Source organism: Microtus pennsylvanicus, chromosome 4 (assembly GCF_037038515.1).
Source record: "Microtus pennsylvanicus isolate mMicPen1 chromosome 4, mMicPen1.hap1, whole genome shotgun sequence".
NCBI lineage: Eukaryota > Metazoa > Chordata > Mammalia > Rodentia > Cricetidae > Microtus > Microtus pennsylvanicus.
This window is the reverse complement of record NC_134582.1, coordinates 109,353,560-109,380,477: the sequence shown is the minus strand read 5'-3', so window position 1 is coordinate 109,380,477 and position 26,918 is coordinate 109,353,560. Positions and strand designations below refer to the sequence as shown.

General features: G+C 40.9%; 1 protein-coding gene across 1 annotated transcript in view; it reads left to right on the top strand.

The window, feature by feature from the left end:
- Vps41 (VPS41 subunit of HOPS complex) overlaps window positions 1–26,918 on the top strand; it is a 143,131-nt gene that overhangs the window by 26,110 nt on the left and 90,103 nt on the right. The window contains exon 4 of the mRNA XM_075970144.1: window positions 11,030–11,107. Within this exon, the coding sequence (XP_075826259.1) occupies window positions 11,030–11,107 (78 nt within the window). The remainder of the gene's footprint in view (window positions 1–11,029; window positions 11,108–26,918) is intronic.

Sequence of the window (26,918 nt, the reverse complement as noted above, 5' to 3'; positions counted from 1 at the left end):
CTATCCTTGGTGTTTTTGACTTTAGCCAATCTTACAGGTGTAAGATGATATCTCAAAGTTGTTTTGATTTGCATTTCCCTGATCGCTAAGGAGGTTGAGCATGACCTTAAGTGTCTTTTGGCCATTTGAACTTCTTCTGTTGAGAATTCTCTGTTCAGTTCAGCGCCCCATTTTTTAATTGGGTTAATTAGCATTTTAAAGTCTAGTTTCTTGAGTTCTCTATATATTTTGGAGATCAGACCTTTGTCTGTTGCGGGGTTGGTGAAGATCTTCTCCCAGTCAGTAGGTTGCCTTTGTGTCTTAGTGACAGTGTCCTTTGCTTTACAGAAGCTTCTCAGTTTTAGTAGGTCCCATTTATTCAATGTTGCCCTTAATGTCTGTGCTTCTGGGGTTATACCTAAGAAGCGATCGCCTGTGCCCATCTGTTGTAGGGTATTGCCCACTTTCTCTTCTATCAGATTCAGTGTTTTCGGGCTGATATTGAGGTCTTTAATCCATTTGGACTTGAGTTTTGTGCACGGTGATAGATATGGGTCTATTTTCATTCTTCTACAGGTTGACATCCAGTTGTGCCAGCACCATTTGTTGAAGATGCTTTCTTTCTTCCAATGTAAACTTTTAGCTCCTTTATCGAAAATGAGGTGTTTATAGGTTTGTGGGATAAAGTCCGGGTCTTCTATACGATTCCATTGGTCGACTTCTCTGTTTTTATGCCAGTACCACCCTGTTTTCATTACTGTAGCTCTGTAATAGAGTTTGAAGTCAGGGATGGTAATGCCTCCAGAAGATCCTTTATTGTATAGGATTGTTTTGGCTATCCTGGGTTTTTTGTTTTTCCATATAAAGTTGATTATTGTCCTCTCCAGATCTGTGAAGAATTTTGATGGGATCTTGATGGGGATTGCATTGAATCTATAAATTGCCTTTGGTAGAATTGCCATTTTTACTATGTTGATCCTCCCAATCCAAGAGCAAGGGATGTCCATCCATTTTTTGGTATCCTCTTCAATTTCTTTCTTCAGTGCCTTAAAGTTCTTGTCAAATAGATCTTTCACTTCCTTGGTTAGATTTACCCCAAGATATTTTATGCTGTTTGTGGCTATCGTGAATGGAGAAGCTTCTCTGATTTCCCTCTCTGCTTCCATATCCTTTGAGTATAGGAGGGCGACTGATTTTTTGGAGTTGATCTTGTATCCTGCCACATTACTAAAGGTGTTTATCAGCTGTAAAAGTTCTTTGGTGGAATTTTGGGGGTCGCTTATGTACACTATCATATCATCTGCGAATAACGAAAGTTTCACTTCTTCATTTCCAATTCGAATCCCCTTGATCCCATTATGCTGTCTTATTGCTATTGCTAGAACTTCCAGCACTATATTGAAGAGGTATGGCGAAAGTGGGCAGCCTTGTCGTGTTCCTGAGTTAAGCGGGATGGCTTTGAGTTTCTCTCCATTTAATTTGATGTTAGCTGTCGGCTTGCTGTATATAGCTTTTATTATATTTAGGTATGACCCTTGTATCCCTAATCTCTCCAAGACTTTTAACATAAATGGATGTTGAATTTTGTCAAATGCTTTTTCAGCATCTAATGAAATGATCATATGGTTTTTTTCTTTCAGTTTATTTATATGATGGATTACATTGATAGATTTTCGTATGTTGAACCATCCCTGCATCTCAGGAATGAATCCTACTTGATCATAATGGATAATTTTTCGGATGTGTTCTTGGATTCGGTTTGCCAGTATTTTGTTGAGGATTTTTGCGTCGATATTCATGAGTGAGATCGGCCTGTAATTCTCTTTCCTGGTTGAGTCTTTGTGTGGTTTTGGTATCAGAGTAACTGTAGCTTCATAAAAGGAATTTGGTAATGACCCTTCTGTTTCTATATTGTGGAATACATTGAGGAGTATAGGTATTAGGTCTTCTTGGAAGTTCTGGTAGAATTCCGCATTGAAACCATCTGGCCCTGGGCTTTTTTTGGTAGGGAGGTTTTTGATAACAGCTTCTAGTTCTTCGCGACTGACAGGTCTGTTTAGCTTGTTCACCTGGTCCTGATTTAATTTTGGTAAATGATATTTATCTAAGAAAGTGTCCATTTCTTTTACATTTTCCAGTTTAGTGGCATACAAGCTTTTGTAGTAAGATCTAATGACTCTCTGAATTTCCTCTGTGTTTGTGGTTATGTCCCCCTTTTCATTTCTGATCTTATTAATTTGCAAATTTTCTCTCTGCCGTTTGATTAGTTTGGATAGGGGTTTGTCAATCTTGTTGATTTTTTCCAGGAACCAGCTTCTTGATTCATTGATTCTTTGGATTGTTTTTTGTGTTTCTATTTTGTTGATTTCAGCCCTCAGTTTGATTATTTCCAGTCTTCTACTCCTCCTAGGTGAGTCTGCTTCTTTTTTTTCTAGAGCTTTCAGGTGGGCTGTTAAGTCTCCAATATGTGCTTTCTCTGTTTTCTTTAAGTGGGCACTTAGTGCTATGAACTTTCCTCTCAGGACTGCTTTCATAGTGTCCCATAAGTTCGAGTATGTTGTTTCTTTATTTTCATTGAATTCAAGGAAGACTTTAATTTCTTTCTTTATTTCCTCCTTAATCCAGGTATGGTTCAGTAGTTGACTGTTCAGTTTCCATGAGTTTGTAGGCTTTCTGGGGGTAGCATTGTTGTTGAATTCTAACTTTAATCCATGGTGGTCTGATAAGACACAGGTGGTTAGTAATATTTTTTTGTAGCTGTGTAAGTTAGCTTTGTTACCAAGTATGTGGTCAATTTTCGAGAAGGTTCCATGAGCTGCAGAGAAAAAGGTATATTCTTTCCTATTTGGGTGGAATATTCTATAGATGTCTGTTAAGTCCATTTGCTTCATTACCTCCATTAATTCTCTAATTTCTCTGTTAGGTTTCTGTCTGATTGACCTGTCCATTGGTGAAAGAGGAGTGTTGAAGTCTCCTACTATTAGTGTGTGCGGTTTGATGGCTGCCTTGAATTTTAGCAATGTTTCTTTTACATACGTGGGTGCTTTTATATTAGGGGCATAGATATTCAGGATTGAGATTTCTTCCTGATGAATTTTTCCTGTTATGAGTATAAAATGTCCCTCTCCATCTCTTTTGATTGATTTAAGTTTGAAGTCAACTTTGTTAGAAATTAGTATGGCCACACCTGCTTGTTTCTTAGGTCCATTTGCTTGATAAGCCTTTTCCCAGCCCTTTACTCTGAGTAGGTGCCTGTCTTTGTGGTTGAGGTGTGTTTCTTGTAGACAGCAGAATGTTGGATCCTGTTTTCGTATCCAGTCTCTTAGCCTGTGCCTTTTTATAGGTGAGTTGAGTCCATTGACATTAAGTGATATTAATGACCAGTGGTTGTTAACTCCGGTCACTTTTTAAGTAGTAGGGTTTGTGTGTTTCCCTTCTTTGAGTTGCGCTGGTGAAGGGTCTCTAGATGTCTGAGTTATTGAGGTCTTTGTTGGACTCCTTGGTTAGTGATTTTCCTTCTATTATTTTCTGTAAGGCTGGATTTGTGGCTACGTATTGCTTAAATTTGTTTTTATCCTGGAAAATTTTGTTTTCTCCATTTATGGTGAACGAAAGCTTGGCTGGATATAGTAGTCTGGGCTTGCATCCATGGTCTCTTAGTTTTTGCAGTACATCTATCCAGGACCTTCTGGCTTTCATGGTTTCCATAGAGAAGTCAGGTGTAAGTCTGATAGGTTTACCTTTATAAGTAACTTGGCCTTTTTCCTTTGCGGCTCTTAATATTCTTTCTTTATTCTGTATATTTTGTGTTTTGATTATTATATGGCGAGGGGATGTTTTTTTTTTGATCCAGCCTATTTGGGGTTCTGTATGCCTCTTGAACCTTCATAGGTACATCCTTCTTCAGGTTGGGAAAGTTTTCTTCTATAATTTTGTTAAGTATATTTTCTGGACCGTTGAGCTGCACTTCTTCTCCTTCTTCTACTCCAATTATTCTTAGGTTTGGTCTTTTTATTGTGTCCCATATTTCCTGAATGTTTTGTGATGAGAGTTTGTTGGACTTGCTGTTTTCTTTGATCAGTGCGTTTATTTTCTCTATGTTATCCTCAGACTCTGAGATTCTTTCTTCTATCTCTTGTATTCTGCTGGTTATGCTTGTTTCTGTAGTCTCTATTCGTTTACCTAGATTTTCCATGTCCAGCCGGCCCTCTGTTTGTGTTTTCTTCTTTGCCTCCATTTCATTTTTCAAATCATGAACTGTTTCCATTATCTGCTTGATTGTTTTTCCTTGCTTTCCTAGGGTATCATTCACTGATTTACTCAATTCCTCGAACTTTCTGTTATACTTCTCATCCATTTCTATAAGGGCGTTTTTTATATGCTGTTTAAGGGTGTCAATCCCTGTCATGAAGTCAGTTTTTTCTCCTTCTTCATGATTAAGGTGTTCATGTCCTCCTGTTGTGAGGTCGCTGGCTTCTGGTAGTTTCGTGTTGTTTTTCAGATTGTTGGGTGAATTCTTGCATTGGCGTCTCCCCATCTCTTCCTTCCAATATTCTCCTATGGATCTTCTTTTACAGGATCAGGTCTTCTTGCCAACTGATGTACCTTCCAAGTGATGTCACTCCCCCGTGATGTTTCTCCTGGAGTCCAGTTCCTATCTCCTTGCTGCTTGGTTAGCTTGCAAACAAAGGCCCACCCTGCTTGCTGCAGGCAGGTTATGGAGACAAGGGAGCTACCACCTTCCCCTTTGCACTCACCTTCGGGTTCAGTCCCAGCGCCCAGGCAGGCTGAACAGGGAGGCACTCTGCCCCAAGAAGGGAGGGATGGAGGGAGACAGGGGGTAGGGGGATCTGGATGTAAGCTGGATGGGATAGGAAGAGAGAGGAGGTACCGGGCAGTGTAGCCCTGTAGGTTGATCAGGAAGTGTAGGCGGGCTGTTCCCGGGTGCAGGAGCACTCACTCACCACAATGATGTCTCACTAGGTGCCCTGATCGAAACTCCGTGCTGCTTGGTTCGCTCGCAGACAAAGGGCCCACCCTGCTTGCTGCAGGCGGGCTATGGGGACAAAGAAGCCCCCGAGCTCCCCTTTACCCTACGCTTGGGGTTAGGACCCAGCGCCCAAGCAGGCAGAGCAGGGAGGCTCTCTGCCACCAGGGAAGGGAGGGATGGAGGGAGACAGGGGGTAGGGGGATCTGGATGTAAGCTGGATGGGATAGGAAGAGAGAGGAGGTACCGGGCAGTGTAGCCCTGTAGGTTGATCAGGAAGTGTAGGCGGGCTGTTCCTGGGTGCCTCAGCACTCACTCACCACAATGATGTCTCACTAGGTGCCCTGATCGAAACTCCGTGCTGCTTGGTTCGCTCGCAGACAAAGGGCCCACCCTGCTTGCTGCAGGCGGGCTATGGGGACAAAGAAGCCCCCGAGCTCCCCTTTACCCTACGCTTGGGGTTAGGACCCAGCGCCCAAGCAGGCAGAGCAGGGAGGCTCTCTGCCACCAGGGAAGGGAGGGATGGAGGGAGACAGGGGGTAGGGGGATCTGGATGTAAGCTGGATGGGATAGGAAGAGAGAGGAGGTACCGGGCAGTGTAGCCCTGTAGGTTGATCAGGAAGTGTAGGCGGGCTCTCTATGTTTCATTTTTTTCGCCAACATGCTGAGCTCTCAGAAGAGCATGTGGGCTTTCTAGACGCCTCTTCCTTTGTTCTTTCTATTGGAACCTTAGCACATATGTGTTGGGATTATTTTCTTTCTAGACGCCTCTTCCTTTGTTCTTTTTATTGGAACCTTAGCACATACATGTTGGGATTATCTTCTTTCTATACGCCTCTTCCTTTGTTCTTTCTATTGGAACCTTAGCACATACGTGTTGGGATTATCTTCTTTCTAGACGCCTCTTCCTTTGTTCTTTCTATTGGAACCTTAGCACATACGTGTTGGGATTATCTTCTTTCTAGACGCCTCTTCCTTTGTTCTTTCTATTGGAACCTTAGCACATACGTGTTGGGATTATCTTCTTTCTAGACGCCTCTTCCTTTGTTCTTTTTATTGGAACCTTAGCACATACATGTTGGGATTATCTTCTTTTTTTTTTCTAAACGTGTACCTGTTTTGGGCTATGTGATCCCATTTTGGTGGCATCACCATCTTCTGTGACCTAAGCCAGAAGTGACCCCTTTGCCCTTCCCCACAGCCATTCCTCATGTCTTGGTGACTTTGTTTTTTCTGAGCTTGAGCATTGGCTCTCAGCTTCTCCTTCCTGCACGAGGTAAATGGGGACTCATCTGGCTTTCCTGTCTAGACCCTTCTGCCTCCTAGTTGTAGGATATTTTGTTGAAAGTACGGAACTTTTTAGATCCTTTTGTAATTTTTTTCATGTACATAGAAGCTGAGCTCTGTGGTGTGGTATGCAAGGCACTGTAGGATCTTGCTTGCAGTGCGTAGCTGAACTCCTGTGTCACTACTTTTTGCTGTGGGTTTGGGACTGTGGCAGCAATGCTTTGGCCTTATTCGGCACATTATGCTCTTGCATGGATTCTGCATCCAGCTTATGTGCGCCAGCTTCTGCTAGCTCACATTCACCATTTCTCCCAAGGCTTTCGCCCCTACTGTGGACTAGTCTGCTCTCTTCCATATTTGTCTTCTCGCTTCTCTTCCAGCCCTTTGCCCACAGAGACCTCCAGAGAGTCTGAGCTGGTCATTCAGTCTTCTCCCGCGAAACGTCCTGATTCCTGATGTCTTAATGATTTGGTTCTGTCCACCCTGCTTTCCTCCACTTCCACCTTTCATCCCTCTGCAATTATTCAGTGCGCCTTGTTAGTCAGCCTTTCCAGCTGTACCGCCTGCGTTTTTCTCTTGGGGATGCGATAGATGGATCTTTCATCTGTGTAAAGCTGCTTATAATTTTCTGTTTTTTGTTATGCAGCTTCATGTTGTTGAGCAAGTTGTTTCCACTCTGGCCTTTCTTCCCTGTCTGTTTTCTCATTCTTCCTTCCCGATTTATCACACAACTCTATTTCCGTGGATCTTAGAGGTACTGCCACTTTAAACAGTCTTTACATTTAATTGCAATTGCTTATTTTTTACATGTGTCTTCCTCAGTGCAGCAAAACCTTTATTGCATTTGCTCATTGTCTAAGTACATTATAGTTGTTTTTGTGTGCTTGTTGAATGAACATTTGAATGCATGAAATGAAGAGCCGTGTTTGTCCCTTTGTTAACACCGTACATAACCAATTGGCCAGAGAACCTGGTAATTGGAAAGAATTGTCAGTGCTGACATTTAGGACATAGACTCTCAGCTGAGCCCTATATTTTATTAAGAAGATTCTGATTGAGTTGATAGCATATCAGTGTTATTTGTGCTTTGTTCCTGCAGTTCTGGGAACTGAATGCAGGGCATAGCAGACATATGCTTTGAATCCCAACTACCTCCTGGACCCTCCATTTCAGTATTTGTTTCTGTCCCTGATTGCACTCGGTACCTGTTTCTAATGAAGTCTCATCAGTTTCTGGGATCTAACACCTCATGTGTAATTGGAGGTTGTCCTGGTGTCAGTACTTTGAATATTATAAAACAAGGGCTAAACAGACATGCATTGTGGTTCCTTTTTTTGGTGATTCTTTAGACCTGCTGACAAACCCATCTGTTTCACCCACATAGAGTTCAGTTGCGCACAGTGGAAGCACTGCACTTAGTGGGGTAAGGTGCCCACCTTTTGGAAAGCAAATCAGTGTCCTTTAATTAAATGTTAGAGAGGACATTGAAGCTATATTTATGATTATACAGCCTAGATTTTACATATTTTCAGGCTAAAGAAAAAAGCAAAATCTAATACCTAAGAAGACCAAGGAGTTAAAAAAAAGTATTAGGTTTTGGAGAATTTAATAAAATTTGTTTTAATTATATTCACCCTGTTTCTCTTATTCTCCCCATCCCCAGGTTTTCCCTCTTTTCCCCATCCACCCAACTCTATCAACAACCAAATTGTACTGCCCAAATATTCTTGGGGGTGAGGCCTTCCACTGGAGCATGGTCAATTTACCAGGGGTTACACTTTAGAGAAAACTGATTTTCTCCTAGCAGCTAGCAGTTGCAATAGACCCCATGACTAGAGGTGGGATTGTGTGCCCAGCTCCTTTCTCCATGGTGGGTTTGGTCTGGCTTGGGCTTGCCTTGTAAGTGCTCTGAGTACAGATATGCACTTGCCTCGTTGTGTCCAGATGACAGTTTCCTTATAATCATTCACTACCTCTGTTGTAGTAGGAGAGGCAGGCTACGTTCCTGGCACCCCGCCTGCACGGCTAGCTTTACCCGAAATAATTACACGGAAACTGTATTCTTTTAAACACTGTTTGGCCCATTAGTTTTAACCTCTTATTGGCTAGCTTTAACATATTGATCTAACCCACTTTTAATATTTTGTGTAGCACCACGAGCTGCCTTACCAGGAAAGATCTTAGCCTGCGTCTGTCTGGAGTGAGACTGCCTGACTCGGCTTCTTTCTCCCAGCATTCTGTTCTGTTTACTCCGCCTACATAATTTTCTGTCCTATCAGGCCAAGCAGTTTTCTTTATTAGTTAACCAATGAAAGCAACAGATAAGATACAAGACCCACCTCCATCATACCTCTGGCTCTTAAACTCTTCCTCACCCACTTCGGCAGTGATTCATGAACCTTGGGAGGAGGGTGATACACATGTTTCATGTAAGGCCAAGTGTTCTGTGCCTTGACCAGGTTTTATTGCATTTATTTGTTTGTTTATTATCTGTATAGGTGTGTGAGATATTGTTTATGTGTATATATAGGCATGATTGAGCCATGGTGTATGTATAGAGGTCAGAGGACAGCTTGGAGGAGTTGGTTCTCTTCATACGCCATGCAGATCCTAGGGACTGAACTCATCTGTCTTAGCAACAAGCACTTTGACCCTCTGAGCCCAGAGACTCACGGTTTTTAATGGCTAGAAGGAAAATAAAATTTGAAGGATTTGTTCTTACATATTGTGTCATATTGTGGACAATTATGTATTTTGCATTTTTGCTGCATTTTTAGTCAAAAGCAGAGGATTATATGAATTATCCATACTTTCAGTAATTAAATAACTTTGTTCAACAAGTTAAATTTTTTTTAGAAGGACATTTAGTTGTTTTCGTCTAAGACACATTAGCATTCGTTTACTGTTCTAAGTGGTTAAATATCTTCCTGAACAAAAGATAACTCATCATACAAATACATATAAATTTTTTCATAAATGGTCCAAATTTATCATACCTTTATATCAAAAATATAAAATCCTAATTATATTTTACTATCAATCCTAAGTTGATAAAACAGATTTTATTAGAAAATTTTTCAGGAAAACATCTAAGGAATTATATTTAACCTCTAAATTTTTCCTAAAATAGAATGCAGTTATTTTTTAAAATGGTCTTTATAATAATGCACAGAGTGACACAATATTGCTGCATTTTGAAGATTCAAACTCCCTTAGTTTTCTAACAAACTATATGCAGAATTTATGAGGAGAATCAATACTGTAAAGTACTTGGGGTGCAGTGAGCTTTTAAGACCCATTCTTTTACCGCAGAGAGACGTCAAATGGCATATCGCTTGCCTTTGGTTAGCATTTTATGTGGCATCTCCTGTTCAGATACAGTCAGTGTCACTCTGAAGATAAAATGACAACCACTTGGGTCCTCTAGTTCTGATTAGAATGTTCTTGTGCATTGGAGAAAGCATTCCTGCTTGGTTTAAATACTAGACTAATTTCACACCAGGTTCACCTCTTCTCCCTTTCTCCTGCAGCACCCGAGCCTCCTGTTTGCACCAGGCTTGCTGTCTGCCCCGGATGACTAATCGTCATGGCACCTGGTGCATTCAGGCAGTCCTGTGCAGTGGAATCGTCATCCCTAGTTATGTCTGCACACCTGATGTTTTATTAACCAGTATTGATTTTTTTACCCAGGGGACTTTTTTCTTCCTGAAAAAAGGCAACCTTGCAGGAGTGAAAGGCATTGCAGGGGATGAATTTCTAATGAGCCCCTTTCCCCCCTTTTGTGGCTCCTCTTTAATGTAGCTTCGTATTTTAAGTGCCGGAATTGAAATTTCGTTTTTAGCAATTCTATTTTGATAAATCCTTTCAAATCTTGACTTCCTGTAAGGTTATTTTTTAAAGATTGTGCTGCTTGACTGAGATGCTTACTAGTGCCTATGAATCTGAGCATTTCATTATAGGCTGCAATGAAGCATGCTCGCATGCAGTGAAATACAGGGGACTCGGGACGCTTTGAGTAATGCTTAGAGAAATGAAAAGGAAGAAAAATCTCATGTCGTATTTCAGGTAGTCCTTAAGTTTCTTCTGGCTTGTTTAGGATCAGTTCAGAGGAATAAAGAAACAGTGGGGTGTGTGAAGCAGTCCAGTGTCATAAAATGAATATGTAGTTGAGCAGTTACTTAGTGACATGAAGGGATTATTTTTGCATTGGAGTATAAACATTTATGCTCAGTGTTATGTGGTACCATTTATAGAGATATCCTGAAGCTGTTGATACAAGAACATCTGAGGTTTTTCATACCTCAATATGGTGTGGAATTTTCCATTCAGAAACAATGCTTTATTGTTTTTAAGCAGTTTCCCCTCATTGGGCTGAAACGACGGGCCTATATTTCCACATTTAACTTAAATTAGGGAGTTTCTTAATCATTTCCCCTGACTTTGGGTTCAGCTGCAGCATGTTTGAGCCTTTACTGCTGCATTTTTAATTTACTGCCCAGTCCATCAGGCACTGTGTACCGAGTGCGTCCACGCCATTAGTTGTCAGCAGATGAGGGTCCTCATGCGTCATCCTGACAGCTGGCTTACACGGGCTTGGTAAATAGGCCTGGTTCTGTCATTTCCCCCAAGCTGGAGGCTTGCCTGTTTTAAGGAATGCATATCTTCCAAGATATTGCAGATGATTGTGTATTAAGTGTTTCACTTTGAAAAGGTTTTTATTAACTGTATACTAATACACTGCGTATTTATTAATTGACATCTTTGCTTTTCTTACAGTTTTTGGCACTGGGCACACATTATGGCAAGGTTTATTTACTTGATGTCCAGGGAAACATCACTCAGAAGTTTGATGTAGTAAGTATGTGGTATAAAATAGTGTACATGTTAAGTGTCATGCTAAAAATTTGTGATTTTAACAGCTCAGTAGCATAAGAAGGTGGTAATCAGAGTGCTAAGAGTACAGTCTAAAATTTTTAGTATATTCCTTAAGTTTTAAAGATGAACTAGAGAAAGGAATAGTTGTAGATACATTATATATATATTAGTTTGACTGATGTGTTTATACTTACATACTCTTTGTATAAATTTATTATTATAAACATTCACTTGACTTTGAATGGAGCATTAAGATAGTACGTATCTGCACATATATTTAATTGGCAGTGTGGAATGTCTAGCTTAGCGCTTCAAATGCTATGACCTTTTAATATAGTACCTCATGTTGTGGTGATCCCCAACCATAACATTATTTTGTTGCTACTTCATAACTGTAATAATTTTGCTACCATTATGAATCGTAATATAAATATCTGTTATTCAGTATATCTTATATTAGACTCCCAAAAGGGTTGCGACCCACAGGTTGAGAACTACTGGTTTAGATAAACTGTCATTAAAACAAAAGATCCTGCTTTTATTAGTGAATAATGCTAATTTACATGCCTGGGAGTTTGTGAGAATTTTGTGTGTGAATCTCTCTTTGATGTCTGAATTGTCTTGCCCTCTCATTGAGTTGCCAAATATGATTGAAGCTTGACTGACTGGTGTATTAGTTTATCTCTTTTAGTGTATACAGTTCAGATATTTTATGTGAATGCTTTTAGGCTTACTTGATTGCGACTTTGGTGTTCAGGATGAAGTAACTGTTACATTTGAAGTTTGATTTTTCTGTTTAATGCCCACCTTAAAGGTATTGGTAACTTTTGTTTTTTTGTGTGACTATAAAAATGTAGAATGAAAAGATGAATGTTTTGCTGGGGGCAGATGTTAAGTTTTTTTTTAAGATTTATTTTTGTGTATGAGTATTTTATTTGCATGCATTTATGTCTATCATCTATGTCCCTGTTACATGAGGAAGTCAGAAGAGGGACTTGGATCTCTGGAACTAGAGTAATAGAATATTGTGAGCCACCACGTGCATGCTCAGAACTGAACCCAGGTACTCTGTTAAAGCTCCAAGTGCTCTTAACTGCAGCGCCATCTGTCTCTCTAGTCGGGTAGGGGGAGGCATGACAGATATTAAATACCAATAACAAAGCATTCAGCGCTTGTTGTGACCTATTCTAGGACACTGCATGTGGCACAGGGGAGGAAAGGAATGTAGCATCCGGGAAGGGAAATGTGCCCTCTCCCTGCAATGCTGCACCGTGCCCTCAGGGCAACCTCGGGTTTCGGTTTGTTTTTTTTTTTTCCTCTCTTAATTGTCCTTTTCTGGCAAGAGGAATAGAGGAATATATTCTTTACTCCCTTTATTCCCTCCTCTCTTACTTCAGACTCTGCCTGTACATCTTGGTGATCTAAGCCCTTGGGTTTTCCACTGTGGTCTGTTAATACACAAGAGGGGGGAAGTGGGGGTGGTGGAGCGTTACACACGACTTCCTAACTTTAAAACAAAGTTTGCCTGAACAGTCTCATAAGTCTTTGTTTGTTTGTTTGTTGTTTTGTTTTTCGAGACAGGGTTTCTCTGTAGATTTTGGGACCTGTCCTGGAACTTGGCTTTGTAGACCAGGATGGCCTCAAACTCATACAGATGTGCCTACCTCCGCTTCCTGTGTGCTGGGATTAAAGGTGTGCACCACCACCACCTGGTTCTTAAGTCTTTAATATGCATTGTTTAGAACATGTGTTTGCCCATGAGGTTTATAGTCATATACTTTTGTTGCCAAGAAGCAGTCTTTGTATGTACTGAGCCTGTGCCTGGGTTCCATCTTCTGTGAGTCAACGCCATGTAAGCTATGTCCTCCGGCAATTAGCTGGTAGTGATCTTGCCCATGAGATTGGTGCCATGTGATTCGTTGGTGTTCAGCTTGTAGTGATTTCACCCATAAGATTGTCTCAACTTTTGCTTTTGGGCCCTGTCTGCCGCCTTTGAAAACTAAACTTACGTCATGTTTATTGTTTTGTTTCTTTTTCTTACCCCTTTCATTGTAGATGAAGATGATGATTTGATGAGATTTTTCTTTATTTGTTTAGTCTTTCCAAGAAATTTGATAATCTGCCCTGGAAGAGTTACTTATGTAAGCACATGGCTTCTTGATGGTTCTCATCAGATTAGAATTTTAAGTCTCAAATATCAGGAGGTCATTATCTTTTGAAAGAAGTGCTAATCTCAGTTTCAAATCTGTCATGATATGTGTAAGATAATATAAATCCTTTCTTTCCCACTTTGGTTTTGGTCATTGTTTTATCACAGCAATAGAAAACAATCTAGGACACTAGTCAAAATAATTGTTTTTGAGAATTTCATATAGGAATATTATATTTATATCATTTCTCCTCCCTCCTCTCTTCAATTCCTCCTGTCTCCACCCCACACTCCCTTTCAAATTCAAGGCCTTTTTTCCCTTAGTTATTTTTGCTACACATGCACAAAAATACCACCTGAAGAATACTATTAGTGCTATTAATTAATTAATTAATTACTGTTATTAATTAATACTAATATTAATTAGTACTATTAATACTAATTATAATTATAATTAATACTATTATGTATATGTTTCCAGGGCTAAAATTTTAATACATACACAGACCTCTTTTGGTTGCTATGGGAATTCATAAACCTTTTGAGTTTGGGTGTTGAGGAGACTTTCAAAGATCATTCAAAGCATAGAAAAGATGCAGGTAAGGAAGCCAGGAGCAAATGGATTTATGCTGTTCTAGTATGAGCTCTTTGCCCTTTGCTCTTCAGGTCTCCTTACCCGTCTAGCATAGGTCATCCCTTAACTAAATTTCAGAGGGTGTTTTTGTTATTAGTTCCTTCTGTGAAAGATTTCCTGTCTGTCCCTGCACTGGGTACTTGGCCTTCTTCAGACTGGAATGCACTTTTGACCTTGGATTGTCTTCTTTGGGGTAGAATTAACTCTAATCCAGAGAAGCTCTTCTTTTCTTCTATTGATATGTAAATGATGTTAGGAAGCTGTGTAGTTTCCAGCCAAGATAACTCTCTCTTCTCTCTCCTCTGCCCTCTGCGAACACAACCCTAAAAGTTTCCTCTTTCTTTCAGGCTTCCTAAATTGCATTTTTTATACTCATTCTTTGTTTACATGACTTAATTGTCTTCTCTGTGTTACATTTGGTACATACATTTACATTTTTAACACAAATTGTTTTTGTATCCTTTGAAGAGCTTAGCATATAGTTTTCCTAACAGTGCTAACTTCATAAACACACTCTAAAAGTGGTACAATCATGACCTTGCCTGGCAGCACTTCTCACAGTGTTTCATAATACTTTAGTTCAAATTTGAAAAATTCCATGTATCAGGACAGTTTTCTAGATAATTAGGGTTTTACAGCTTTCTTCTCACATTGGAATAACTATGCATGCTTACATTTGTGATTCTCTACCCGTGTTTTTGCTTACTTGTCGTGTGACAAGTGTGATATCAGGGGTGATTATTTATTGGAAGAATCCTGGGGGTCAGGTCTAAGAACTTCAGCTAGCTCTCCTCAGTCAAAGAAACCATGCTTTACACTGTCGGACCACTTGTGCTTGCTCCCTATCCTGGAGCAGATGTTGACTGTAGTTTGCTATTTTTGCTGTGGCATCATTAATTAGGAAGCAGGGTTTGTATCTGTTGATGTGATCAGAATGATGCATTGTTGGCCCAAATGTGCCAGCACCTATAATTCTTACGTAAGACTGATTGACAGGTCTCAGTCTCTCATGCGCTTAGAGAACCTGTTTTCTATATTTGAGCACAGTGTTTTCAGTGATAAGAGATGTGTCAAATGTTGCGATTTACTTAAATGGAAAACATTCGAACTTTTGATAAATGATGCTGAGGAAACTCACATTTCCAATTTTCTGCATTAAATATAATCTTAAGTTTGTGGATTAGGTGCGGGTACCTTGATAACTTTGTGGTGCTCATGCATCTAAGTGAGTAAGAAAATTCATTTGGTATCCAGGCTGCTTGTCTAATTTAGAGTCAAGTGTAGAGTGAGGGATGCTGGAATATCTGACCCTTTTGTGGTCAGTGTGTTTGGGTAGATATCACTTCAGCAGCTAGATTTTAATAGTTCTTCACAGAAGGAAATATGCTGGAACTTTGCCTGTTTCTAAGTCGAGGTTGAAGTAATTTTCACTTTCCAAAACATGCCGGTGCTGTGAGATGGGTAGTAGCCTGGAGCTTAGCTGCCTGAAACCCAGGGAATATTTACTTCTGCAGACAGAGCACTGTCAGCCTGGTTCTTTCTTTGGGGCTCAGTCATTTATTTCAATGAAAGAGAGATTATGAGCAAGGTGAGACTCAGGAGCAGCAATCACTTTTGCAAGAGAGAGACTGAGAACCCATGGAAGCTGGAATGGGGAGATTTGAGCTTTGGGTGCCTGGGTTTTGGGTTGTCACAGTTGAGCTAGACAGGGTGATAGATTCTTCTTCGAAACAGGGAATCACCAGGCTAAGGACTGGTTATCAGAAGGTGTTCATATAAGCATTTATGTATCCTTTGGCATCGTGAGAACAGAAGGGTGGGCTGCAGAGGATAGGTATGTGATAGTTACAAAGACTTTTGGCAGGGCTAGCCAATAGACATCAAGAAGAGAGTGCTGGGATTCAAGAGATTGTCTCTGCAAGGCCTTGAAGTTGAGACAGTTGGGGAATGAAGTGAAACCAGGAGAGTAATGGTAGATCAGGTCTGCTTAGATAGTTCAACAGCGTTTTTACCTTTAGTTTTATTTAGAATACACTTTTTAATATTTTGGAACCTTGACAGAGTATGTCTCAAAATAATTGTATATACCTCCTTCTTAATCTGTTTTTCTGATTGAATAGATTTCTTTTTGTAGCACCCTCCCCCTTTTGGAAATTATTTATTTGGCAATAATTCATAATTATCTTTTATCTAATTGACTTGTATATTAATTAGAACAGATAAACACTTGAAGAATATTTTCCTCCATCTCTCCATATGAAAACTTCTATAACATTCTCATCACTTGATGTTTTTTTATATTTATTCATTTATTATATATACACTATTCTGTCTCTGTGTATGCCTGAAGGCCAGAAGAGGGCACCAGACCTCATTACAGATGGTTGTGAGCCACCATGTGGTTGCTGGGAATTGAATTCAGGACCTTTGGAAGAGCAGGCAATGCTCTTAACCTCTGAGTCATCTCTCCAGCCCATCACTTGATGTTTTATTTCATACTAATAAGATGGTATCATAGCTTCTAGGAACACTATTAATCTTAACTCTTTAGCTTTCTGTTTCATTGAAAGGAACAAAAGCAACACATTAAAGCTTAGTAAAATTGGATAACCCATGTAATTAAAATAACTACCAAAATGGCTACAGTTACAAAGAGTAGCCATGTCAAGTGTAGAGGATGTGGAAGAGCTGACCCTTCTGTCTTCCCCTCTGCTCCTCTCCTCTTCTCTTCCCTTGTAGTGTTGGGGATCAAACACAAGGCCTTATGTTTTCTGAGAAGGTGCTCTGATTGTAAGCTATAGCACTCATGCAAACATACCAGGCAGTGGGAAAGTTTTTAGAAAATTAGATCCAAAGCCCTGTATGCCCAGGCTTTCTAGACGTGGAGATGAAAACAAGTATGCATAGAGAGACATGTGTCAATAGTCATGAGGATATTTTTGTAATACATCCCAGCTTTAGACAGCCTTTGCTGTCTGTCTACAGGTGAATGGGTGAACAAAGTTCCTTCCTATAGTTGATTGCATTGTAAAGAGATGCGCCCAGAAAAAGAGGGGATCCGTTTGTTGTTATTGTCAGTGTTCTGCACACATTTCCAGTGATGCTGGACCTAGGGTACAACTGTGATAAATATCCTTGTGTGGGTAGTGGTCTTTTGAATATGCTCTGTATGGTGAGAGGACCTGGCCAGATGTAACAGGTTTCTGTTACAAGTATCCGTATGCCATGTTATACCCTGTTATACCCGCCAGTGTAGTTTAGCAATGTGTTTTTGTTGTTACTTCTGGTCACCAGCATAAGCCGTTTTAATGCAAAACCTCTTTGCCATTTAGATTTCTAGAAAATGGCAAATATATTGATTTAGTCTCTATTTTTTCTGTTTACTAATAAGGCTGTTTACTCTTGGGTGATTCATGTATTTTGTTAGTATATATGTTAAGTTCTAAGTTGAGATGCACTTAAAAAGTTGACTGTTTTCAGGTAAAAAACAAAGCATCAAGAAAGCAGCTCTTGATTAGGTTGGGTCATACAATGACTCAGAATCAGATCTGTTACTGGAAAGTCAAATTTAATGGTTTTCAACAGTAAATTAGAGATATGTCTACTTTTATATTATCTTTATATTTTAAATATGAGCTTTATTGGCTTGATTGACATATGTTTTGATTTTTACATTTTAAAAAAGATGTAATATGTTTGTGCCATGTTTAACATACATATTATTCTGTAAATTGTTACCTGTATTATGACTTGAGAAATGGTTCAGTGGTTAAGAGCACTTGCTGCTCTTGTAGAGGAAATAAATTTGTTTCCCAGCAACCACATGGGAAGTTTAGAACCACCTACCTGTAACTCCAGCTCCAGGGACGCTGACTCCCTCTTTTGGCCTCTGCAGGCATCTCCCTGTACACACTGGCACACAGACACACAAATAAAATAGGAAATCTTTAACAGAGTGGCATGTATCTTCTAGTATGTGGTTCATGTTTAAATTTCTCAATTATTGCCATTTCAGTTCATATTTTTTAATGGAGTAAATATGTATTAGTTTTCCCATTTATAGTTTTTGTGTGTGTATTTCTTCATCTTCAAACTGTTCCACAATCATATCTCAACTTTATATAACAGTTTGGGGATTGTTTGAGCTAATGCATGGTTAAATGATAGATATCAGGAGGTGAATCAAGTGGAGTGACTTTAACTGCAGGCATTTTTATACTTCTTGAAGAATATGTTAGTTTATTCATGTAGTTGGACTTAATCATGTTCTTGTACATAAGACTGAGAAAAAGGGAAGGAAGAAGGACAAGGAAAAGGAAAAGTGGCCTCTGTAGTGCCCATACTGACATCAACTCTACTAGCTGCTCCATTAGGTCCTATGTGTATTTGGGAGGGGCCGATTTTTCTTTCTGTGGTCAAATAGAGCTTGGTAGTTAGAGATGTGAACTGTGTCCAGGGAAGGTCTGGTGAGGTGACTGAAGAAGTTTCTATCTAATGCAGAGAGGCTGCAGCTTCATCTCTAGTGTACCTCTTCCTGTTGAGAGATCATCGTCCACTTGGGAAATGACCTGCTGGGACTCTGCATTTGTACTGAGCATTATAGAAATAGGTTTTGTGGGGAAAGTCCAGCTGAACTTGTGAATTGTGAGATGCTATTTCTTTATCAGATACTGGAAAAGTAAATTAGGCAATGTTCACTTCTGTTAATGATTGGTTATGTAAACTGTTTGTATTGTTTATCATTTTTAGATTTTTAGTTAAGTGTTTTTTTTGTTTTTTTTTTTTTTTACTGACTCTTAAATAGAAGGGTTTAACCTCTTGAATGTTTGGCATTTAGCATTGCCGCTGCAGAGTTGAAAAATGAATATGAGAACCAGGAGAACACCTTTATTGCTAGTGGATTTTCCCTTTGTCGATGATAGTATCATTGGTTTGTATAGTGGGGGAAAAGACAGGAATGTCTGTGGGCCCTTAAGATGCTCATGCCATTGTAAAGTGGGTCATGGACAGGCATCTGGGCATTGTTTGGCTCTTGTGTGTATTTGGGGCTGGCAGGGTCTCATACACATTATGCCAGCTTTGAACTTCGTTTGTCATCAAAGATGTCTTTGAACTTGTTTGCTCTTCTTCAGCCAATGTATAGCAGGGACTTAGAGTAGCAGTGCAAGGGTGGAGAAAAGGACCTGTTTTGAAGGACAGTAGCATGTTCTTTATCCTTCCATATTTATATAGGTCAAGGATGGCAACTCGTTTCTAGTACTCTTATTACAACACACGACTCCACTGAATTGTTCTTGGAAAAGAGGAAAACTGTGGATGGGGCTGTATAGTGTTACCCATCGTATAGATTAGCTGTCAAGGGAACATGGTCAGCTCCACAACACTATGTCCACCTCTCTCCATACGCATCTGGACATTAAAACTAACTTCTGTTTCTTTTCTTTTTTCTTTTTGGTTTTTTGAGACAGAATTTCTCTTTGTTAGCCCTGACTGTCCTGGAACCTGCCCTATAGACCAGGCTGGCTTTGAACTCATAGAAATCCGCCTGCTTCTGCCTCCCAAGTGTTGGGATTAAAGGCGTGCACCACCACCCCCAGCCAATTTCTGTTTATATCTATGCAAACTTATTGTTTAAAGTAACACAGATCATCTGGATTGTTTGGTGTATGCAGATGTTACCACTGCAGGTTCCTGTTGGAGTTGAAGGAATGGCACCATGCTTTCTGCACTGAATTCTGGTGCCATAGGCCAGCAGCACTATTGTCAATAAAGGGCCTGCTAAAGGCCTTTTAATAAGACAGCAAATGTTCTTTTCCCCTGGGATCTAGTGGGCCTATAAGGTAAAGTCTCTCTTTCTCTCTTTTTATATAATTGCTGAAGAAGAAAAAAAAATCTCCTTTTGCCTAATTGCAAAGAGTATTCTTTTTTTCTGCTGCTGGTTAGCATCATCAAAAGACTCCTTTCTTTTCTACGCCTCAGTGTTTACTTCTGTCTCTGACATTTATCCCTGTCATTTGCCCCATTGTTCTCTGTCCATTCTCTGAGGCTTCCTTTATCTTGTTCTCCCCTTCACTAGTTCTTCAGATTGCCACCAGCCTTGTTCAGACCTTTATTGAATCTCACATGGTTATTGCAGTAAAGCCCAACTGATCTCCCTTTCTCATGTCTCTGCAAATCCGTCCTTCACACAGCTGCCCAAGTAATCTTCCCAGAGTGATGCTGGACTTTCATTACAGCAAGCAAGTGGCTCCCAGATTCAGTGGAATCCAGCTGCCCTTCTGGATAGCATGCAGGACTTGCAGTTGGCCTTCACAGTGTTCTCCTGAATTGTAGTCCATACTATAACTGGTGCTAGGTAGAATGTGCTTGCCTCTTGTTGCTCATGGAAATGGTGACCCATCATCTCTGTGACATTGCCTTTAATGTTTATAGGCAGAAGAATATGTATTTGATATTCATTTAATAATTACTTCTTGTTCCTCGTGCAAACATTCTCAAAATTTGCCGGCGAAGTAATGACAGGTATTCACAGTGCAGCCCCCACTCCGGACCGGCTGGTCTGAAGTTATGAGGGTCTGGAAAGTAATGCGTTAGATTATTGCAGAGAGGCTGGGATCACAGCCTCCTCGCGGGCAGACCTGGTTTGTCCACCCTCCTCCCCCCACCGTCCCCTTTAAATTCTGCTTGTGTCTTTTAGGGAGTTTAGTAATAGTTAAGCTTGTTTTATTAAACCAAACCATTAACAATTTGATTTTCTTACAACTTGTTTATAACAGTGTGGTGACAGCCTTCCCTTTTCTGTTATTCTTACATGTTTTTGGTGGCTTTGTGTATGAACAAGGAAAGTATTTGCTCAATTAAAATGTTTTCATCATACTTTACATATTATATGTTGCCATTAAAAACTGAGTAGTATTTCATTTCAGTTTATCTGTGTTTGGAATAAATGCTTAACTGTTTATCCTTTTAACATAGTGGCTTTCTAGTAATAAGGATCACTTCATAATGACCTCAGGACCAATGCATATTTGGCGTGTTCTCAGCAATTCTTTATTGGCGAGTGACTGCCAGGAAGAAAAGCTTTTATTTGTTTCTTACACAGCTGCCTGACTCACTTGCCTTCTATAGCAGGGCCTTTTGATCTCTTTCTTATCTCAAATGCACTGTTGCTGGCAACTATTTGAGGTACCATGGTGAAACTAGAATCAGCTTATCCAAGATGTTCATCTGAGTCTCAGAGCAGTATGGTGAAGATGTGGACCCTGTAGACTTGGGAAGATAGGCTCCAGGTCTGGACTTGCTGTTCATCTGTGTGTGGCAGAGGCGACTGCAGGGTAGGTCTCAAGCTGAATGGCCTGCCAAGCTTCATAGTTTAATAAGGTCAAGGCCCTTTGCTTTGTTCGTTACTATGGACTTTTCTGTTCTTTCTTGAAGCAATCTGTATCCAGATGGTGAATGTCTGTCTAGCTTATGGGTAAAAGAAGGAAAAGAATGCAGTTCTGTATGAACGTATAGCTAGAAAACCCAGATTGGATTGGAAAGAACCAAAGACTTCCCTAAAAAAGTGGTGTCATAGCCCAGATGGAAAGCTGCAGCAGGAAAAGTGTGCAGAGGCTTGGGTGTAAGGTTACTTACTGTCTGGTGCTGTGTGAAAGGCAGCCTTCTACTGCCATTCATGGATGCAGCAGACATAAGCAGAAGATGAAGCTTCACACGAAAAGGTCTAGGAATCAGCAGTACATGACTTTCTTAGAGGGCAATCCCCTCCAAATCCTCATTGTTCTTTTAAAGGTTGTTAGGATTTAGACAAGGAACATCCATCTAATAAGTCTTCTGCAGGTGAAAAGCTGCTCTGCGCCCCAGCTCTGCAGAGGTTGCAGTGTCCTGGCAGTGCGGAGCAGCAAGGTCTGAGCCTTTTCCCAGTCAGACGTGCTCACAAGGCTCTTTGTCTTGAACACTGGGTAGAGGCAGCAACCTAAGGCGTTAGGGGCCAGGGAAGCTATTAAAGGTGGTAGCCTGTGACCTTCCAAGTTTACAGCACCCACATCTAGTCCTGTGTTCTTATAGGGGATGTGATTAAAACTTTTGAGTAGAAGACATTCTTAAAGCTAAGAAGAGCAGTACTTAAAGCTATTTTACTGCCCGATAAAAAGTTTTTAAGCATTCTCATATATGATAACAATTCAAGGTCAGTAATTAGCTTAAGACAGCAATGAGGGCTGGGAACATGGTCAGTGGTAGAGTCCTAGTTTTGATCTCAGCACTAGAAAGAAAGAAGAAAAAAAGCAATGATATAGTGACATGAGAGGGTAGAGTCACATTCTTTATTTTTCAGACAAAACAACTTCTTCTTAAAGCCTTTTTCCATTCATCTGATTTCCACATGGATTTTGTTTTTCATGTATATGTAGGATATTAGTTCAAGTCATGGACACATTTTTTTTAAAAAAATAAGGTGATTTGATTTTTAAGACATTAGAACAGGCTTGTCATATTCATTTGTATATTAAAATTAATATACAAATCACTCAAAGATGCCACAGAAGGTGTACATGGGCTTTTCCCTCCCATCCGCCAGTTCCCAAATAACCAACACAGAGGCTAAATATTAATTATAAGTGCTCGGTTAATAGCTCAGGCTTGTTACTAGTTAAAATTTTAAATTAACCTGTATTTCTTATCTATGCTTTGCCACATGGCTTGGTACCGTTTCACTTTTTGGCGTGCCCATCTTGCTTCTCTCTGCATCTGCTGGCAACTCCAGACTCTGCCCTTGCAGCATTCTCAGTTTGGCTCTCCTGCCTAACCTTATTCTGTTCAGCTATTGGCCAGTCAGCTTCTTTCGTAAACCAATCACAGTGCCATATTCTCACACAGTGTAAAGGATTATCCCATAGAAGGTGCTGCACAAGCATGAGGACCGGAGTTGGGTCTCAGCACCTATGGAATAGCTGGGTGTAGCCGTGTGTGCCGATAACCTCTGCTCTGGCAAGGACAGGGGCAGGTGGATCCTTTCTGGTCGTTGGTCAGGTGCAGTGAGACCCTATCTCAAAACCCAAGGTGGGAAGTGATAGAGGCAGACACCCAATGCTAATGTCTGCCCATCACATGCAAGAACAAGGGCACCCCTCCATCTGCACACATGCACATGCCACACACAGAAGCATGTAAAGAAGAAATAAAACCACGTCAGATGTCGTCCTTATTAGACAGCATTTTTACCATGGAAAGGAGAAAATATTTAGGGTTGCCTGGAGACATGTATGTGAACAGTGAACTCTATGCATTTTATTTCCTCTTTATTATTTGCATTAATTGTGTAGTGTTGAGGTTGGTTATGATGAGCTATAAAGCCCAGGAGCCACTGGGGGAAAGATTGCTTACAGTTCAGTGGGTTGTGCCGCCTGGGAGCTCTAGGAGGAGCACAGCTGGAGCACAGCTGGTGTAACCTTCAGTGAGAGGAGAGGCGTGCTGTCATCCATACTCTTAGGGAGGAGGTATTGGTGTTCTTGGCTTGTCACTGCTGTATAGTTTCCACTTCAAATTAGCTTTGCTTTAAATAAGTAAGGGCACACTCTGGTTTTTCTTTTTTCTTTTCTTTTTTTTTTTTGGGTTTTCGAGACAGGGTTTCTCTGTGGCTTTGGAGCCTGTCCTGGAACTAGCTCTGTAGACCAGGGTGGTCTCGAACTCACGGAGATCCGCCTGCCTCTGCCTCCCGAGTGCTGGGATTAAAGGCGTGTGCCACCACTGCCCGGCAAGGGCACACTCTTGAAAGTATAAATTGATAGTAGGCAATGAATACTTACTTGGTTGTGAAGTAAAAGGAATATTTTAGGTATTATATGAAAATTTAAAATGTAATATACAATGAACCATATCACATTTTATCACTTATCTCTTTTGTTTGTTCAAAATGAAAAATAAATTCTAATAAAGTGGGTTTTTTCTTTTATTTTTTAAGGCCATTGGGATGGTTTTGCTACTTTCTAATTTGCTCTCAGTTTGGAAGGAATCTTATTGATAAGCATCTCTTCCATCAGCAGCTTCTCTTCCAGCCCGATTGTCCTCAGCTGCCCATCAGTGTTAGAGAGGTGGACCTCAGAAGCGCATTTCTTGCATATATATCCATTTAACTGAGAAGTTTAGTTAGTATTATGGGATATGATGGCCACAGTGACTGTCAGCTTTGTCAACTAGTCACACCCAATTTGAAACTTTGACACTTGGTTCTTGAAGGGCCACGAGGCTAGCTCTTTCTCTTAAAGTTATTTTGAAGTTTTACCAGTCTCTAAAACTTTTTTTTTTAAATTAGGAAAACAACATCACAACAAAATTCATTCTTTCCCTCTTTTCTTTAGACTTTTTTTCCTAAGTGGTCTAGCTCTACCACTACTGGGCAAACCCCCAAAGGACTGTGTGCCTTACACAAAAGCCTACACATCTGTCTGTATCATATAATTTTACTCAAGCAGAGTAGGAACAGGATATTTTCAACTTCTAATATTTGTTAGACATGCTAATTGGAATCTTTGCCCCTTTTCCATTTTTTTTCATAATGAAAAGTATATATAGTAAATGTCATTAAGTAATTTTTCCTGAACAGAATTTAGTGGGTTCATGATTTCATAGTGTCCTGGTAAACGTGTTTGTCAGTAGGACCATGACTAGCCAGAGGCTGTGCTGTTGTTTCTTCTCCCACTCAGCACTGTTGATATTGCTAATTGTCGTAAGTTCCAAGTATAGAGTGTGGTTGTCATTACTGACGGAAGGGAAGCAGTGCTTAGCAAGGATGCACAAAGCAGTGCACCTACTGTAGTGGTGGGCGAGGTTATGTGTTATAAAGCAGTCCACGTACTGTAGTGGTGGGCGAGGTCATGTGTTATAAAGCAGTCCGCCTGCTGTAGTGGTGGGCGAGGTTATGTGTTACAAAGCAGTCCTCCTACTATAGTGGTGGGCGAGGTCATGTGTTACAAAGCAGTCCTCCTACTATAGTGGTGGGCGAGGTCATGTGTTACAAAGCAGTCCTCCTACTGTAGTGGTGGGCGAGGTCATGTGTTACAAAGCAGTCCTCCTACTGTAGTGGTGGGCGAGGTCATGTGTTACAAAGCAGTCCTCCTACTGTAGTGGTGGGCGAGGTCATGTGTTACAAAGCAGTCCTCCTACTATAGTGGTGGGCGAGGTCATGTGTTACAAAGCAGTCCTCCTACTGTAGTGGTGGGCGAGGTCATGTGTTACAAAGCAGTCCTCCTACTGTAGTGGTGGGCGAGGTCATGTGTTACAAAGCAGTCCTCCTACTGTAGTGGTGGGCGAGGTCATGTGTTACAAAGCAGTCCTCCTACTGTAGTGGTGGGCGAGGTCATGTGTTACAAAGCAGTCCTCCTACTGTAGTGGTGGGCGAGGTCATGTGTTACAAAGCAGTCCTCCTACTGTAGTGGTGGGCGAGGTCATGTGTTACAAAGCAGTCCTCCTACTGTAGTGGTGGGCGAGGTCATGTGTTACAAAGCAGTCCTCCTACTGTAGTGGTGGGCGAGGTCATGTGTTACAAAGCAGTCCTCCTACTATAGTGGTGGGCGAGGTTATGTGTTACAAAGCAGTCCTCCTACTGTAGTGGTGGGCGAGGTTATGTGTTATAAAGCAGTCCTCCTACTATAGTGGTGGGCGAGGTTATGTGTTACAAAGCAGTCCTCCTACTATAGTGGTGGGCGAGGTCATGTGTTACAAAGCAGTCCTCCTACTATAGTGGTGGGCGAGGTCATGTGTTACAAAGCAGTCCTCCTACTATAGTGGTGGGCGAGGTTATGTGTTACAAAGCAGTCCTCCTGCTGTAGTGGTGGGCGAGGTTATGTGTTACAAAGCAGTCCTCCTGCTGTAGTGGTGGGCGAGGTTATGTGTTATAAAGCAGTCCTCCTACTATAGTGGTGGGCGAGGTTATGTGTTATAAAGCAGTCCTCCTACTATAGTGGTGGGCGAGGTCATGTGTTACAAAGCAGTCCTCCTACTATAGTGGTGGGCGAGGTTATGTGTTATAAAGCAGTCCTCCTACTATAGTGGTGGGCGAGGTCATGTGTTACAAAGCAGTCCTCCTACTATAGTGGTGGGCGAGGTTATGTGTTACAAAGCAGTCCTCCTGCTGTAGTGGTGGGCGAGGTCATGTGTTACAAAGCAGTCCTCCTGCTGTAGTGGTGGGCGAGGTTATGTGTTACAAAGCAGTCCTCCTACTGTAGTGGTGGGCGAGGTCATGTGTTACAAAGCAGTCCTCCTACTGTAGTGGTGGGCGAGGTCATGTGTTACAAAGCAGTCCTCCTGCTGTAGTGGTGGGCGAGGTCATGTGTTACAAAGCAGTCCTCCTGCTGTAGTGGTGGGCGAGGTCATGTGTTACAAAGCAGTCCGCCTGCTGTAGTTTCTGACTGTTTCATCCTCTGCGCTTCTTGGGGAGAGCACCTGGCATTAGAAGCAGGCATGGCTGCCAGTTGCCCAGGTACCCATGAGTGATTTCAGGGACAAGAGGTTGAACAGTGAATGTGTGGCTTTTTTCCTCAAGTGCCAGCTGGATCCTTTACATCTTCTCTTTGGCCTTTACTGATCCTGTATTTCTTTGGAGCTTTTCTGGAGATGTTCACAAAATACCTTACTTCAAGATTGTTTGCGGTTGGGCTGGAGAGATGGCTCAGCGGTTAAGAGCATTGCCTATTCTTCCAAAGGTCCTGAGTTCAATTCCCAGCAACCACATGGTGGCTCACAACCATTTGTAATGAGGTCTGGTGCCCTCTTCTGGCCTTCAGGCATACATGCAGAAAGAATATTGTATACATAATAAATAAAATATTTAAAAAAAAAAAAAGATTGTTTGCGGTTAAATGTATTCCCCACCTTGGAACAAAGAAGGCTTTACTGCTTCAGATGCAGTCTGGGGGCACCTGGATTTGCAGTTTTATCACTAAAGGTTGTGTCCTTCTGGCTTTAAGTAAGTCAATGAGAAAATAAATGCAGTTTTTGTTCTGTGATTT